This window comes from Anticarsia gemmatalis, chromosome 2 (genome assembly GCF_050436995.1).
Source record: "Anticarsia gemmatalis isolate Benzon Research Colony breed Stoneville strain chromosome 2, ilAntGemm2 primary, whole genome shotgun sequence".
NCBI lineage: Eukaryota > Metazoa > Arthropoda > Insecta > Lepidoptera > Erebidae > Anticarsia > Anticarsia gemmatalis.
Window position 1 is genome coordinate 9,057,403 of NC_134746.1, and position 19,600 is coordinate 9,077,002.

The 19,600-nt window shown below is 34.5% G+C and overlaps 1 protein-coding gene across 1 annotated transcript; it reads right to left on the reverse strand.

Annotated features, from left to right (window-relative positions):
* Positions 1-3,614: 3,614 nt before the first annotated feature.
* On the reverse strand, positions 3,615-19,063 carry LOC142983686 (uncharacterized). The gene is made up of 5 exons (XM_076130681.1): positions 18,866-19,063; positions 11,020-11,188; positions 7,848-7,953; positions 6,802-6,985; positions 3,615-6,192 (listed from the first exon to the last, which is right to left on the reverse strand). Exons 2-5 carry the CDS (start codon positions 11,177-11,179, stop codon positions 6,091-6,093), a joined length of 552 nt encoding a protein of 183 aa, XP_075986796.1. The 5' UTR covers positions 11,180-11,188; positions 18,866-19,063; the 3' UTR covers positions 3,615-6,090.
* Between the last annotated feature and the right edge of the window lie 537 nt (positions 19,064-19,600).

Genomic DNA, 19,600 nt, shown 5'->3' on the forward strand with positions numbered 1-19,600 from the left:
TTAAATTTTGATATGTCCGTCTCTGAAAGGTCCTGTCCTTAGAGACTGGTAGGTCTCTTGTTACTAATGGAAAATGAGAAGGTAGTGGGTGTATCAAATACCCACATAATAAATCAGTCCTTATGTACTTACGTATGTACGCATGGTTTTTTTATTTATTATTAATACTGAGTATATTTTGGTCAGAAAGCATTATAAAAAGATTAAAAGAACATTCTTTTTTATAATATTTTTATGTTCTACGAGGATTTATTTTGGTCAGAGAATTTTTTGGTTGGACTTTATACCGATCGGAAAAGCTTATTAAAAAAATATATAAATCTTTTACGAATCTTTTAAAAAGAGGTAAAGTGCTTCGGTATGTTCCCAGGAGGCTTTTAATTATAAAATTTGTTAATTTTAGTTCATTACCATAAATAACTTAAATATTATGCATAGTATTTGTTTATTTACATTATGAATGACTTAACCTTTGTCGCCGCCTCGTCGACTATGACCTAGTCGACAACGATGAGTCGTCGGTCATGTGGTTTTATTTAAATATCAGTTTTAAAACAGTTATCGGAAGCATATTTCGAAATACACTTATAATTTATAATTATAGTATGATTAAATGTCTTTTGTATATTAATTAAGTGCGTACCTTAGAGTAAACTTTCGTAATTTCAAGGTGAACGCCTATTCTCTTTGTGTTAAAAGAATTTCGAATTTGAAAGTAAGTGTAACCAGATCTTTTTAAAATTGCATGTACCTTGTACCTATTAAAAAATGTAAAAACAAAATAAAAATTACCACAGATTTGATTGAAACAAGCTTGAGACGGAAGCCATTTAAAGTTTATGCTAAAAAGGTTATATATGTACTTGTACTATGGAGTGATAGTAAATCAGAAACAGGAAATCCATATCAACAAAATAAGACATTTTTATAAACTGTATTTTCTTAAGAAATAAAAGATTTTTTTTATTTATTAATATTAGATCAAGGTTTTGATGCATAATAGCAACTACATTTGCGGTGTCATTACGGCTCCACGGTCATAATTAAAGGCTTTTTAATTAATTATTTATTACAGTAATAATTCATCGAGGGATTATAGAGAGTTGTACTGTAATACTAAGATGTTCCACTATTATTTAGTCAGTAAGCGTCTAAAAGTTCATGCGATTATTGCAGCTTCTTAAGTTGCCTTATCACAAATTAAAAATCTAAACAAAATTTCAACATGTTACGCGTAAACAGCGATAAAAAAATATATCAACGTCAGCACTCAACTGCCATGAATATGTAAAATATGGCTACTGTATCTTGTCTGATAAGTACCAAGTTGTCGCTAAAAAAACACCACAAAATAATTAACGATCGACCAAATTTGGGTCGGAATGACTTCAGTTGAGTTCAGCGAATAGATTTTCCGAGCGTCCTTTAGACCCATTATATCATACAATAGGCGCTAAACAATATCGCACGCAAAAATACGGCCCAGTCATCTTGACATAAGGAAAACGGTTGAATATCAAGAACATAACGACATGTTATTAACTAAAAAGGTTACGAAATATATGTAAACCTTCGAATTGTTTTGAACATCAATGGTAATCGTAACTGGGGACTCAAGGCTTTTTATTTAAGCCCATTATTATTTGGGTAATTTATGAATAGAGTTCATGGGTGTTAAAAGTTGAAATGACACCATGTTTACTATAAATAACTTAATGTTTGTCGTGTTAATTTATAACATTGGAATTAATAACTTTTTGGAATTTTTCTGTTAACAGTTTACTTTCGATTTGATAAACATTTGTTAAAATGCAGATTTTTGAATAAATTGACAGTACCAATATTGTTAATAACTAAACTGTTCTTTTACTTTTTTCGTGAAATAAATAAATTTGCATTTCCAAAATATACGAGATTTGTTTAAACAATGATGCAATTTTAAAAATATTTAGCATTTTTGAAAGTTCATCAAAATGTCACATTAGCGATAAAACATTGACATTTCACTAATGCAGGCCTGTTTCATTGTCTGCAAACAAATCAGAGAATTATTTTAATTTATATTTTTTTATAATATGCACGTTGTCAATTAGGCTTAAAGTTAGTTTAAATAGTTCTTCGGTCATAAATACGATAATGTTAATTAAATCGCATTCAACGTTTAATTGTTTATCTTTTCCTAAAGAAAATTAAAATTTATACGTAACACCAAACATCCGGGATTAGCTAATATGATATCATGCAATTTTGAACTTAACATTGAGAATACAAATGTCAAGCGAAATTTAAATATGATGGATACTTAAAACGTAGTCGAACCATGGTCCCAAACTGTTTCAAATGTTGGCATTCACCTTGGTTATAAATTGCTGTTGGTCAAGGCGGTGTTACATAAAACCAAAAACTAGTTTTTAAGTTTTATATCTGTAACCTTTGCCTAAATAGTAGTGAGAATTAAATAGATGAGGGTGCAGTAGTTGCCCTCACAAAGACATTCCACAATCCCATTGATCGTGAATTATTACAGACAGCCTTGCGTCGGGTTGAACGACATATTACAGTAGTCTGTACGTATGCATATGGAACTTTAGGGACTTACCCATTATGATGATAGAACCTTGGACTGCGGAAGTGGGAGAGCCCGGAGCGTTATTCACAACTGGGTCAATAAGGCAACTTTTCTGTTTGCCCATACACTCAGCAACTATTTGTGCGCAAAAATAAATTAAATGGTTTATTTGTGTTAAAGGCGTTTTAACTAATGGAAATGCGATAAAACTAAACTACGCATGAAAAAAAAAAACAAAAGTTACGGCCTCTAATTTTAGAAAAAAGAGGCATGATGTAATTTATTGAAAACAGTCTTACAATATAATTGTCAAATATTATTTGAATACGAACACAAAATTCTCTTATGAATTTGTTTATTTTTAATTAACTGGCTGGTTCCAGCTCCAATGATACTTAGCTGTTTTATTTTTAAAAGTATATTAAAATTTAGTCTTTCGATACCTGTCTGTAATTGTTTTTAATAAACGTAACCTTTTAGTTCACACGTTTAAAATTATGTACGATGGACAAATACGTACTTATTAAGTTTTGAAATCGAAACTTGCTCTGCATTCCAGTGTCGAAATATTGATCAGTTTGTTAATCTGTTGCCAGTTCAAATAAACAAGTTTTTATTTTGTAAACATGTTCTACATCCATCCAGCGAGTACATTTAGCGGCAGTTTATCTCTTCAATAGCGTTAAAACTCATACAAAAAAAGCGCCATTGATCTATTCAATGGCGCTTACCTTACTCAAACTACCGCCAAATGTACTGCGAAACCGGGGGTTATTTGTTTTCATTTATGCAATAACGCAATATCGATTTCCTGTTTTCGAAGGCTTTCGTATTTGAAAATTATTTTAAATCAAAACCAAGAGCAGTTTATAAAAGTTATGAAATAAAAAGTTGTTAATCAAATACGTATGTAATACTCATTAGCATTAAACTTATGTTTGCCGAATATCATAAAGAGTAACATAGTTAGATTATAAAATAAAAAATACATTTTGCTTAAAATTGGTGGATTAGAGTATTAAAAAACAATGCGAAACACAAATAAAATTTATTCTTCTATTGATACATGTTGTTTTAAATTGATTCGTACATACATTACACTCAGATACAATTAACAATGTTAGTTTAAAAACATTAATGTTTCTCGACGAATTAACAAACATATTTTTAATAATATTTAAGTTCATAAAAATTCAAATTAGATTTTTAATTAACTCTTTCTTTACGGCATTTCTGAGTGGCCATTAGTAACATACGGCGCGAGCCAGGTTTTAAATTACAGCGAAATTTATGACGAAGTACTTTTTTTTAAATAGGTAACATTAATAATTCGACCGTAAGGAAAGGGCTATTAATACTGTGTAATGAACCACGTATTAAAATTAAATCAACACGATATTGGTGCGTGAACAGATGCTAAAGAACAATATGCCAAATCGTGTAAAATAAATGACGGTGTATTTATTAGTATTGAAAATTCGGAGTACATTCTGCGGAATTCCTTTTTCCATTAATGAAATTTTCTCTGTACCATATCATATTAGCTAAATAAGACTTGTGTACTAAGGATTTAATTAAGAAGACATATAAAACCATATCAAGTTGCTTGCTTCTACCATTTTATTTACATCTGCTACAAAAGCCGTAACTACGAATTAAAATTCGGTTCTCATTTCATTAAATTACACATATTTATGGTAACATCCAAAAGGCAATTGATGTGTAATTTTGGAAGTCTGGTATTTGGAATATCGGTAGTTAAACAAACATATATTTTGATTTACGTGGAGTATTATTTTTTCTTAAAAAAGTTAATTTTTCTCTTCTTCTCGTCATTATCCTTTTTTTTGCGTGAGGTCTCATTGTGAATCGTAACAATTAGGTACAGTTGCATTATAATGATTAATACATTCAGAAGTGTTGATGTATTGAACGTTTATTTGGTTATCGTATTTTTTAATATTACACACAGTAAATATGTGTTGTGGAAAAACTACAACGCACTTATAATTCGATCAATGATATTTAACAATTATTTTTCACCAAAATATCCAGACATTGGTTCAATAAAATTTTCACACATCTAAAATGACCATATTTACATAAGTTACATGTATTTTTACAAAGCATTTGGTTCAATTTACAATTGGTCTCGGTACTTCTATTCGCGTACTATTCCCTTTCTCGATAGGTTCTTCAACTCTAGAGTCTAAAACCTCACTATGTTACGATAAAGTTCTTGACTTATCATTCTCGTCTTTCACACGAAAGTTCTCCATTAATCCTCTAACGGCGATAATCTAGTTAATTAGTCCTAAAACTTCAGTTTTAGACTTTAAATTCACGCTTTCGTTACTTAGGTTAAAGTTTATTTACGATTTTACAATTTACAGTGCTAGTGTGCTATGCACATCGTGTTCAAATCTAACCGTGCAATTTGAGTGAGTGCACCGTATTTACAGTAACCTCATATTTACAATATTCTACACAAGTTCTCTCTTTCGTGAATATTGTTATTACAAAGGGTAACGACCTAATGTTTTTTTCTTAGTTGGCGTAAGTAAACTCAGTTTTCCTAACGTTGATTTCGGCTTAGTTTTTCTTCTAGAAAGTGTTGTTTGTTACACTGTTTTATTACATTCAAAATACATTAATCGAAGAGAGCTATACAATAGTTAACACCTAGAGCTGCCATTTACAAATTGACGACGATAATAATTAAAATCTTTCGCGTGACTTTCAAAAGATATTCACAGAGATAGATGAGTTTGAGCTCTAATGAAAGAGCTTTTGTAGATAAAATTACTCAGACTTGGCAGAGTCGCGCTTATTAAATGTCGTAACCTACATAGGCCTTTTCTAGTCTAATATTTTACTTTCTGAGCCTTTAGGAAACACTTTGGTTCACCGTTCTTCCAGACGAACGGAACACCCCGCATCACGCTTCATTGTGCGCACCCTCCACTCAAACTCGTTCAATGTTCGGTTATTTTGTAGGGCAGATGTGACCGGTACATTGCCACTTTAGCTTTCTATAATAATATAATGTTATTACACAAGGGAGTGCACACCCGAAGGTTCTGTAAGGGAAAATCAATTCACGTATCGATTTAAATATAGGTAACAACGTACCGTGTAATGGATTCCGGTAAACTTAATTGAAGTCAATTATCCGCTTATGTATCCATTTACGCATTTAATTAATCAAATATTGATGCATTGTTTTCACAATTTTACTTCGCTTTTTAATATCGGGTAGGTCAGTAAGCAAGGATTTATTAAACGCTGGGAAAAAGGTATCACTATAAAACTGAAGTCGACGCAACACTGATTTAAAATCTAAGAGGAATGTCCAGGAATAGTTTCATGCGCTCTCCAATGTCTACAATAGAGCGCTCGTCCAGTTGCTAGCTATCATCAGCGGTGGTGTCTTCATCATCAGGGTCGTCTTCGTCGAGGGGTTGGCTCGTGAGCGCGGCCCACAGCGGCGAGCGGGCGCCGGGCTGCGCCGAGCCACGTCGCTAGCTCTCCCGATTGCAGACAGCCGCCGCCGCTGCCGTGCCCATCGCACCCACTGCACCGAATATTATCGTGCCCACCTCGCGGTCAGGGGTTATCTCCACCTTTGAATTACAATACTATTTAAGTAATGAGTTCAGTAACCTTTTAAATTCTTCACAAGGCTTAGTTTCTCTAGATTGTTGAAACGGGTTTTGATTAATGTTGTTACATCCAAAGAATTACATAATAAGAGAGGTTGAATTACTAGATTTAGGGTTATGTCTACTGTTAAGGACGTAAAAGTGAGGCTAAAGATTCAAAACGGTCTGTTATTGTCAGTAGGTACAAGCAGTTAAAACCCTCAGATTTACAACTAGTATAATTTCAGTAGCATTGTAGCCAGACTAGAGGGCGTTTCAGTTTAAAAGTAATTTTAGTCTAAAGATTTTCGAACGTATTTTGGTGAATGCTTTTAAAAATAATTTTATTGTGAAGATAAATCTTTTGTTAGACAATTGATCACTCTAAAATGTTATTATAGGAGAAACAATAGAAAATGTTGAATAAATATTATTTAGTATCGAATAAAAGTCACGCTCCATTGTTCCATTTCGATCTCGATGTAACTGTGTAATAAAATATATTTTATATCTGAGAGGTTTAGTGTTTTCTTTGTTCAGTGGATTCGGTAATGGGATTGCAACACGATGATATAAATATGTATGTAGTACTTGTGACAGAGTTGTTTGTTCAGGGTCGGAGCGTTCTTCGAGCACGGTGTCGAGTTCGAGCGTGGGCGGCGGGCGCGGCGAGCGCACCAGGCTCACTGCACGAGGCTTCGTCTTGATAGGAGAGAGCTTCACCACCGACAGCTCCCCGCGGTCCAGTTCGCAATTGCGACGCCTCGCGCGCTCTCTGCAAACATCTTTTATTCTAAAATAAGCTCTCTCCCGCTTTCAAATAATCCTAAAGAGGTATCGGAGTGTCGGAGAGAATAGCTTAAAATGAGTTTAAAAGCTTAGCATTTGATACTTTTATTTTAAGGACTTATACCGATTTGAGTGAAAAAGATTTTAACATCGGCGAATGAGTCAGCTGTATTCGACAAGTTACTTAATAAGACCGTAGAATGACTAGCTAAGTTTCCCATCCCTTAATAGTCGTGAAAAGTAATTTAATTTATCCCAACTCATGCTTATACTTTTTTGTATATTTGCAGTATAAACTAAGTCTTTCTTACGTCTTTGGGTGTTGCTATTAAAATAGCCTTTAGCTAGATTACACTATTAAATATTTATAATTATTTTCTGCAGTTCGCAATATTGGTTCACGTAATCTGTAGCAATATTGTAGCAGAATTCAACAACAGCCTCATACGGTCTCGGTGGAATCAATCATCATTATCACGTACATTACTTGGAACCGCTTCCCGTGTGGGTCGCTTTATAGGTATTAGCGTATCCCTACATCGTGGGGTAACACCATTTGTTAAATCACACACGCCGTTACGTTGCTTGTATGCAAATATATAACAACAAATTTTGCTCACTTTCGTAAGCTGATCGTATCTACAAGACGATGGCTTGTTTAAGAATAAAAATTGTCAAGGCAAGCAGTCCTAGGTCAACGACTTATGATTTAAGGACGAGTGAGCGTTACCTAAAAGCTTTGTCGTAGAGAACATTGTGTAACTGACCCGGAAAATCTGTATATACGTTATGTTAGAGCAAATGGTTTGTGATTTCACTACGTTCATGTTATTACTAATATTACTTACCTAGCCAGCTTAGCCCGTCTCCGTAGACAACAGATAACGGTGAGCGCTAACAATGGAAATCCAAATATACATGATACAATCGGGACTACTATTGATTCCGGAGTCACTGGAACAATGAGAAAATACGTTTATAGTTTTGTTGGCGGAAATAAAAGGCCGTGAAAAGCGTACCCTTCACGTACATGTATCAAATAGAGCGTAAACCAACGAGCCTCAATGACTAATAACAATGAAACTTGGGCGATAAAAACAACGCGACGGTTTACTATATGTGTACTTATTTATATTGCATATACGCATTTATTTCACTGTTCCGTTCCCGCAGGTGGCTGGAAATATGCACCTTTGTTCTCCACAAGTATAACTTTTTGTTTAATTTAACATTTACGCCAACGAAATGTTCAAGAGAGTTTGTGTAGAATTTTAGCATTTTCTTTTTGTGTTCAACTTTAACTTGGCTTCTGAAATATTGTTGGCGTAAACTTTTGTACATAGTATGTTCATATTTGTAGCAACACAAGTAAGTACTTTTACAGTACAAGCTAGACACTATAAAATAAATTAGTATTCATTCAAATTTCCAGTCGTGTAAATAAATGTAAATACAGATATGTCTCTACTATTAATCAATTTAAACTTTTTGAGTGTCGGTAAATACTCGTACGGATAAATTAATTGCAATGCTACCATCACAACAGTGACAGCTTTGAACTTGGCTGATTTACGCAAGGCATTAATAAATATTCAAATTATTAGAGTCCATTAAAAACAAACATATTCAATACATTATTATGCTTTTATATTGAAAAATTAAAATGTTTTAAGAAACTATTTACATCTATATTAAACTGTCAAGAACGAGTGTTTGAAGTTGCCAGTTTAGTTGGATTCAGGCACTTTAAATCCCCATCTTTTCGTTTGTCAATAACAGTTAATCGATTCGCGGTTTGCGCGTTGAAAGTTTGAAGCGCAGTCGACTGGAAATAAGGGAATATTTCAGATTTGTATAGAGTAAAGACATACAACTTGTTTTTACTTATATCAAGTGCACTTAATATGTTTGTCGAAAAGTAAAAAAACATGCGGTGTCAAAACATAGCGCTTTATATATTACGCATTGCTTTTAAAATCAAAAATAAAACGGCTCTAGATTGTTAACGACTGACGAAAAATCGCCGACCATGAAAAATATTGCATTCGTTTTTATAAAATAAAAATGTTCTGATATTTCAAAGTCAGCGGCGGAACATGCTCCCTTTGCACCGTGTGTGGCACTTGTGACGTTGACACTCGGTGCATGCAGCTAAGTGCGCAACCCCGCCGTCTACTCCACGATAAATGAGACCAATATTAAACAAGACACCGCCTGTTTTACTACGTGATGCACGTCCAACAAATAAAAAGGAAAGTAGCGACATATCACTTCTAAACGAATGCATACTACTTATACTTAATATCACGCGAATAACTACGAATGAAGACCAAAATGTCAAGGTGCTAAAAACAAATAAATGACGACGGAAACAACGCCATTAATACAAAGTAACACCGAAAATCTCAAGGCGATTTATTTTCCTTTTACTCGATAAATAAAACAAACCTTTCTTTGATCAGACCTCAAATCTGGAATTAAATCAACTTTCCAGGTAGAAAACGCAAAATATTTTGTTAAAACGAAACTTACGAGTTCTCCTTTCTCTCCTAATTACTTTTTCAATTTTTCCCACTTTCCATCCGAAACGGCTCGGTCGGCATAATGACGTTGGCAACCCTAACTGCCGTCCCAGTTCGTGATAATAATCAGGCAAATTTCGAGCCCGCAGAATATTATGTTGCAATAAAGGTGGTATTGAAAATATCACGCCGGTGAGCTTAAAATTGTAACAAAAAGTTGGCATTTTACCGCTGTTTTATGGGAATTTTGTGTAAAACATGTTTTGCGCGGTAGTTAAAAGGATGACCAGTGTAAAAAGTGTCTAATACTGTGTTAAGTTCATGAGCGTGTACAGTTTGTTTGGCATAATTTAAGTTCGTCGCGCTACCATATTTTAGCTGGCAAGTAAAACTGATCCCATTACCGCTGAACTTATTCGATAAACCTGCTGGAAATTACTTGCGCGCATTAATCGCTCTTGTATTCAGTCATTAGACGCGCTACCAAGCACCAACTACAATTTAACCAAAGATGTAGTACACGCTTGATTCGGCAAGATCTATGAGGTACACTCTGATAGCGGCTATTAATCGTTTGCTGATCAGTATCCTGGGAGGTAATTAATCGTTGGATTCTTTTGCTGCGCAAGAATTCCTTACTTGAAGATTTACGGCAATAGACTTTGAATGTTATAACCTACTTACATGTTTAAGAAACCGTAGCCACGCTTTCTTACGGTCTATATTTCGTAGAGCCCAAGTATATTTATATAGGAACGTCGTAGAAAACCTAAACATGTCATTTCCGCGTTATTAATCCCGCCCTTCAACGCCAACTTAATAGTCAACTTAGAGCACAACGGAAGCCTCTAAGGCATTCTCAGAAAGTTGAAAGGTCGCGGAAATATAACGAGGCAATTCACGAACGGTTCAATCCTTTGCATGAAAATCGGGTAAAAGTCGTGAATGTCACGTATTTTTTTGGTAGCTAAAGGGGCCAAATACTGAAAAATAATTCGTGGAACTGCCGAATTAAACGTTTATGGTTGTTTTCATTTTAATGTAAACAAATCTTCGTGTAGCTCTCTTTCCACCTGTGTTTGAAAGCTTGTGTACTGACAGTATGAGAGATGAGACAAACTGTAATAGGAACAGGTGTGCAATGCAACTAATTTAAATAATGCTTCCATGTTACTTGAAGCTTTGCGTTCGCAGCGACTATTTTCTTGTCATTAGTGTTCGTATGAAATATGAGTAAACTTGGTGGAAAGTGCTTTAATGGCGCTATTTCTATCACTGTTGTACGAGTAAAACATCAAATATTTATTCGATGATCGGACTACGCGAACATAAAAACAGCGGAGTATAAACAAGTGTATACGTAAAAACTATTCGTGGACAGCACAAATATTTATTCTGTGTGGGTATCGTATTGGATTACCAACTTAACCACTCGCGGTATATCTAGCCACGATTATTTTTACTAACAATATTTGAAATATATGTTTGTGTTTTTTACCTGTGGGGTATATGATGATTGGCGTAGGTCTCTTGTTATTGGCGCTGGGCTTGTGCACGGCGGCTCCGACGTTGCTCGCCGTGGCCGGGGTGGTGGGAGCCGGGGTGCTGTTTCCAAACCGCTCCAGCAGCCGCAACGGCGGCGGCGTGGTTCGCGTCATCTTGGACACCTATGAAATAATAACTATGTATTAATGTTAGCTCTGGCTGTATTAAGAATCATGAACAAAAATCCGTGTTTATTTACAACAGATATGTAAAAGAAGCTTGGATAAAAAAATCTCGGATTTAAACTTCTACATTGTCATAGACATAAACCGTCGTTTCCATACATTTTTGTCTGTCAATATGTGAGTACATTGAAGCGCTATCTATAGCTTAGGACTCTGATGTAAAATTAGTTCATTACTAATAATCTAGGATATTGATTATTAGTCCGTAGCTTATTATATTTTTTATATCGCGTACCTATCACTAGATAAGACTAGGGGATGCAAAAAGCCTCTAGCCTTTATTTATTCTACTGTTTTTAAAAGCAGTGGACACAAAGTGCAGAGTTGGGTTTCAGTTTCATTTGCGGTCAAGTTCCCAGACGAGTGCGCATTAGTAAGTTTCATGATTCATTCTCAGGGAGCATGTGAAAATGTCACTCTCAGCTTTCATGAGCACTAATGACAGTTGGCGAGCGGAGACAGGTCTTCTAATTAACTCTAGAAGGGTTATCGCGTTAGTCGACTAACTAAGTTTTAGCTTATTGTGATTACAATTGACTGGGTCTAAAGTTAGAAATATGACTAGTATTTCTTATACTCAGTCATAGTGAAAAATATGTGCATAGTCAGTAATTTCCGTACTCCGTAGTATCTACCTGTAAACATAATGTTACCTGATTCAATTTTAACGAAAGCATATTTAAATCGCACGTATTATTCGCAAAAGTGAACGTATTTATATTAAACGCATGTTTTCACTCACCGAGCGCTAATTTATTAAAGAGCGGAATGGGCTTAAATGTATAACATTTAACAACATTGTTTACACTCACCACATTTTATAATGTTTGATTGTTTTTAAATATCAACAAAAGAGGGATAAATATTTGTCTGCAATCATGTCAATGTGTAGCGTACAATGTATTTTGTTGCTGAAATACGTTTTCCTCAAACGCGCCGTACCGTGGCACGATAGAACGCCATAGGGGAACAAATTCTCAAACAGTAACCATTTGCGATCATGTTTACGTCTCGAACCCAAGTTTACCTTCAACTTGACGAGCGTCAATCAATTTTATTGTAAAATCAAATATTGAATCAGAACCGTTAATTTGATTTCATTTATTATTGTTGTAAAACGAATCCCAAATGAGTTGTTCGGGAAATGTATTTGTGACTGGCCGACGTTTTGACATAGTGAATAACGACTGACTACTCGGTAAATAATGTTGCTGTAAGCAGTGGATCGGTATTGATTTTAATATTTACTCGAGTAATGTGATGCCATTACAGTTTTTCCAGCCGTCTTTCTAGAATTGTTTGAGAACTTACGTAAAATGAATAAAATCATTTCGATATAATTCAGTTTCTTTAAAACTTTTAACTTTTGTGATTAATCTATTGTTTATTGTAAATCATTTAATGATCTATGTAATTTATTGTTTTACTCAAAGAACGTATAAAAAGTTAAGCAAATAGTATACAGTAAAAGTGCATGGATACTATACACCAACTTGTGTGAAACTACTATCAGAAGTGAATAAAGCCGAGTTTCAGAAATTTTTACTGGCACTGCAGCGTCGAACAAGTAGGTAAGCTTCTAAAGATAGTTCGTTTCTAACATAAATACAGCCATCGGATTTTTCAGTCTAGTCTCAACTTTTGTTACGTCGGAGCGAAAATATCGACATTATCCAGATAAAAAGATCTCCACAGTCACGGGGCATATTGCCTTTTCTTGACGTAAAGGCTGTTTCATGTAATGCAATAAATCCGTCACTAACTCGGATAGGAATTCCGTGACGAGTAATATCGAAGTAACTAGATCACAGCACTTTGATTACGGTATTCAATCCTAATTCGATATAGAACTAGCCCAGCGGCATTTACCGGACTGTTCCAGCCGTGAGCAAAAATCTATAGAAGAATTCCAATTACAGTTTCTGTAGTGGGAAGAGTGCCAATTCAATCATCTGTCGAGCTAATGGAGTTTGAATTTTGGAGATGTTTGACAGTTTTGTTAAACTAGTCTGTAGCTACTCTGACGGATATCATAGTTATTACAGTCAAATGTTACAGATGTGCATTGCTTATTGAACGAAAAATATATTTTGCTTGGAATTGAAAACAGAAACACTACGCGCAAATCATTGTCGCTCGTACTCTATTTTTTGTAGGTAATTGGGTTCTATTTATTTATTTCCACTAATAAAAAAAGTGATCAACTTATATAAGTCTACATTTAGTACAACAAGATAACAAACTACCGCTTCAGTGAAAGCTAAAATTGGCTGAGTAATTTTAACAAGCAAACTAGTAGATATTCCCTAGGAATTTATGACAAGAAGTATTAACGTCAGTAGTGAGGCTCAGGCATTGTTCTACGATTCTTAGACAGGCCTTATAAGCGCGGAAACTTCACTCAAATGTAACCCCTGACAAATGTTGCTAGAATATTCCTTTGTGAGAAACTCGTGAAGCCATATATGTGACGTTTAGAGCTTGTGAACCGGAGTCGCTAGACGTCTATTGAAAAAGTTTGAGTTCCTCTACGAGATTAATTCAGTTGAAAATTGTTTGTGATGTAATAGCACCATTGGACATGAAGAGTAGTTTTCTGACGAGAGTTTTATCAGGCAAAAAAGGTGCTTATTGGACATATACGTGTGATTAAAGTAAATTTCGCTTGAGAGATTGTTTGTGATACTCTATTCTTTTACACTACCCTGATAAAACGTCCTAACAATGAAATGACAAATAACTGAACGATAGTTTGGCTACTAAGCTTTCAAGCGTTACATATGGTCAGCTTTTTTGTTTGATACACAGTTAATGGCGTCTGCCAGGTGTTAGGTGTACTTTGCTTTCATGATTTCTTATAAACCACCAAACTGAATTTCCCTGTTCCTTTCGTAAGTAGTTTAAAAAGAACGGTTTGATAAACATTTACATTTCACGGATCATATAAATATTAGTATTGATTTATAAACAAATGTTGCTATTTTGGCTCAGAGACCTTGGTATCGTTACCTCCAGACATCGTTTCAGCTTACCTCGTATTTTCCAGGATCACCCTAGGGTTTAAATGCCAATGACTATGCGTATATTACATAAATAGTATACGCGTCACTTGCGTATTGGTAAATTCTATAAATAATTTTATGTAGGATGACTTATTTATGGTTATAGGCGATCTAAAAGCAGTTTACGCGTAGTTACGACGTCTTAAATATTTAAACAAACTTTTTAGTGGTAATAAAAATAGTAATAGATATTTTAAAACATGTTGACGGGTTAATAAATATTGTAAACTTCAATTTGGATTTGTTTGAGATAGAATAACTATAAGAATATTTACTTTTGTTTGTTTATAATTATAGTCAAGTTGTATAACATACTCGGTCGGATAAAATAGCAATGCGGGGAACATAATATAAGCAAACATTCGGGTGTTCCATAAAATGATTGCATGAACGGCAATAATACATTAAGCAAAAAATAATTTCAAGTTGAATTGAACGCAAGAAGGTATGGAATGGCACAAAAGAAATTGATTGTTTCCAATCGCATCGCAATATTAAGAGAAAAAAGTTTATTTGTCTTGTACTTGATCATGATTGACAGGCTTTTTTGTTACCGCACAATGTGAGCACTGAGTACAAGCACCCCTTTTCCGCTTTTCTATTGTCTTTGCCAACAAAATATTTTTTTTCGAAGGCTTTCATCTAAATTGTTTTTTATTTGTTAGGGCTTTGAATTGGAGGGAAAACATAAGGAAGGCGGGCCCCGCCATCAAATGGTACAAATAGCCAGGAAGAAACACAGAAAAAGAAAAGGTTTTTAACGATTGTAAATAAAATACCTAGTTACTGTATTAGTACTTAATTAGATATTATAACCTCTATCGCTGAAACATAAAATTTTATTTAAATTTTGATTACTATCGATCGTCTATAACACGTGTTATACCAAAACGAAGGCTGTAAAATTTCTTCACTCTTTTAATATTTTGTTTATCAATTAATCGACTTTGGAAACTTGTCATCGAATGTAAACTCCGACATAGTTATCTTCAGAAGTAATATTTTGCAAATAAATATTTTCGGGATGTCAAAACAATCGTAATTTTGAATAGAATAAGTTCACACAATTCACATTGACCCCGAATAGAATCAAAGTAGGCAATAAGTTTAATGAAATCAGCACTTAGTTCGCAAGGTGAAGGTGAGTATGTTTTATCAACACGAAGTTCGATTATCTAGGTCAAAATTAATAGTTTTTTTAATAACTTAATTAAGTTATTCGTTTCTAAAATCTGGTGAGAAGACTACCTCAGTGGTCGCGAATACCCCGAGGTCAGACGGTACTGTATTTATCGCGTAAAGATTTTTATCCGCAATTTGGAATTTGGTTATACTGTTGTATAGTCTCATAATTGCTACATTGGTGCCTACATTAACCTTAAACACATATTAATAATAAATATATAAATGTGTTTTAAGTTTAATGTTTAACTCAATATTTAGTACGTTGCATTATAACCCCCTTCGAGGCTGCATATCTCTTTGAAAATAACTGGGTAAATTTAAATACACAAGAAACCGTAGCAACATAATTTACAGCAAGTAAATAAAACGCGTTTAAATCCGTTAAACTCTGCTACGTTTTTGCTTTTTAACGTATCTTATTTTGCAAACAGTAGACGGGAAATACACTGAAATACTGTGTAAAGTCGTAACACAGCTGAGGTTTTTTACCCACGATCCTTTGAGTGCGAGAGGAAAAGATTAAACGGAGTAAATTCATTAGTCATACTTTATTTTGAGCTAACATAATAAACAAGATAAACTCAACGTTGGTTGTTTTCTTTTAAAAGCAAGAATAAACTATAATATCTTTTTATACATTCGTTGTCAAGGTTATGGTAAGAGTACATATCGTAAACTTTTTCATGTTTGTATGTATCTTTCTATCTATTTTACCCACGTATAGCCACTGTTGAGTATAGGCTAATGCATGTTTATTGTTTATTTACTAAACCAAAAATTGTTACTAAAAGCTGTCTTACTTATAAACATCGTGTAGCTAGAATTACTTAGACACGGTCTTGCCACTTTCAATCAATTTTAAAACCGTTTATGAGTAAACAAAACATAATGTAATTTTTTAACTAACTACAGCTTACATGACGTTTTTAGCAAGACTCGCATTAGATGCTAGATCAAATGCTTTAAGATAACACATACTTAAAGTTGAAGACCGTAGCTATTCTTATTCAAGAATATAGCTATGACTGAGGTTAATCTATACTAATATTATAAAGCTGAAGAGTTTGTTTGTTTGTTTGTTTGAACGCGCTAATCTCGGAAACTACTGGTCCGATTTGAATAATTCTTTCAGTGTTAGATAGCCCATTTATCGAGGAAGGCTATAGGCTATATATCATCACGCTACGACCAATAGGAGCAGAGTACCAGTGAAAAACGTTACAAAAACGGGGAAAATTATGATTCTCTTATGTGACGCAAGCGAAGTTGCGCGGGTCATACATCAGATAAAGCTCAACACTTTTCGTATGATAACACTTTTAGTACGACACTACCTCATTTTTTTGTGTACGTAAGTAATCTTTTCGAACTTCCAGCTATCATTTGCACTCACTTTTCACACATACTCGTACCACCGGTATCATAAATATAGGTGGTCACATACGTTGACGCTTTATTACAATAACGATTAGGTCCCGACGTGATAGATAGGCGGGCTTATCGCCACTTATCCGCAAAGGCTACGAACGAGGCTTTTTCCTACAGACCCAATTATCCCGTGGTCTATGACGTCGAGTTAGTGCTTGGAAACGTTAGCACCACTTGTGATGCCTAGGTCAATAAACTTCGCTTCAAGTGCAATATTTTTCATGGCGCGTGTGGTTAAGGTGGTCGAAAGCAATTATTGCATCGATTCTCTCGATACAAATATTTATGGGAGATTCAGATATTCGTTTCAGATTGACCGCAACTTTTAATTCTGTTTCGAGTGAGAAGACCACGCAATACAAAATTCATTTTCAAGTGCGCGAGTTGTCATTTATGAATATTTTTTGCTCAAGTTTATTTTTATCTATTTTATTTTCTATTTTGACAAATATTCATTTCGTTTTGGAATTTAACTTAATCTTTTCAAATATCAAAGTCACAGGTGCGATTTAAACTTAAACTGTATAAGCCGATCCAGCTTAAAACTATTAAGTATGAATTGTTGTTGAGTTTTGAGAAAATACCAATTATTTTTTGGATTATATTTAAAGCGCTTCGCTCGGTACAATCTGAGGATTAAAAATGGAAAATGGTTATTGTCTCACGTCCTTTCTTAATGTAGTTGGATGACGGTTGAAATTTATTGCATTTTTGATATTGTACAAAACATGATAAGTAACTTTTTGATAGATGTATTAAAAATATATGATATCATGCCGAAAGAGTTAAACCTAGTACGGTATACAATAGACCCATAATTAGGCATTTAAAGTCACCGAAACAACCCTTAGCAACACAGTCCCTTTTACTAACGAGGAACATTGTTATGAGTACGCAGGTAGGCTGCTGATTGCAATAAGATTCACAGCGGTTTTTACGTTTGCTCCCCGAGTAAATTGTCCGCCCGTTCTATTTTTAGCCCAAAACAATAAGGTCGTATGAATATAAGTAACAATTTTCGTATTTACATAGAGACTGTTTACATAATATTATTAGATACTGAGCAGGTTACTTATATGAAAATGTTTAGTATATTACTTTGTAGGGTACAGCCCGTGGGAACGACCCTAACATATTGTATTATACCTTACGATGTATCTATGTCATGTAAAATATAGTGTAATGAAGCGTTCCGACATTCTGAATACATAAAATCGTTATGTGACAATAAAAAATACATGTCTTTTATATTCTGTCAAAGCTTTAATGTTGTAATGTAATTAATCAAAACAATGGAGGGCGAGACGCCTAACATTGATTTCCGATTTATGTTACGATTTCTGTAAAGTACCTACTTATTATACGTTTACTATAGAAATGAATTGACGTGTGTAATTAATGACTGTTCTACTATAAAATTAATGTAACCCGCCTAACGATTGTTCGGTAATACAATTAGTTTTCTGTGAGAGCCGGACTATTAACCAAAATTAGAAGGTTCGTAAATGTAAATCAAATTCTGTTAATTTGAAGGAGGCGGCTCCATTACAGGCTGACTGCTTCATTGTTCTACTTTCTTAATGTCTAGTAATGGACTTTCCGACTCTACATTACTGAAGACGTTGACATCAAAGGGCTCACTTTATTTATGACGCTCTAATATTTTCACTTTACTCTGTGATTACATAAATTACACTTTAATCAATTCTGTTATTGTTTTACAAAAGTTATCACACGACAATCATATTTCAATCAATCCCCAGAGAAGCCTTTAAGTGATTTCTAAAGTTAGTATAGGAAACTCGTTAATTAAATTTTGTACCATCAAAATTCTCGTCACAAATTCGCGCTATCAAAATATCGGCGGGTGAATACGGGTAATTGAAAGCTGTTCTATTCCGAACTAAGTGAGCTGGTACACATGTCATTCTGCACTCACCGATGCAGCGCGTTGTTATGCACTTAACGTAGCCGTCCTAGTTGCATACATCGGGAACACTTTCAAACTTTTCTCAATAAAACTTTACTGATGGTCTGTTATTATATTTTGATGAACATCGATGTTTTTTGTTTCGTGTTGGTAGGTTTCGCGGAGTATTTTGGGGAGCGAGCGACAGGCGGGCGTTCGGTAGCTCTCCCGCCGTTGGACTGGAAACCGGAGCTCGTCTGGAACCGAAACATTGGGGAGTCGGTGCACTTCGTCCGACGACCCGGTTCGCGCCACTTCACTAGCGCTGATTTTAGACAAACCCTTTAGAATCAAACAAAACTTCCCTCTAACGGGAACTCTACATTCAAACCGCTTTGTGGTTGAACTTTACGTAACATGTTTGAAAAATTAAGTGCCACGCACGTGATGAAGTTTATATATGAAGTTCTATTTTATGACTGACGTTTTATAGGAATATGAAAACAATGAAAGATATTTTGCACCGAAATTAATTAATTCAAGCATGATTATAAATTATTTATTTTATTCAGAGTACAGAAGAACAATTCTTTCTCCGTAATGATAATGTAATTGAACAATAAAAAACATTTTTATTGTTGTCACGAGACAAGATTGACACAACAAACAATACTGGCCGAGGCGACCTCAAGTAAACTGAACATAATGGATTCTTACGCCAATTAACTGACTTTGTTCTATCCTTCTATTCGTTAATGATCGGGT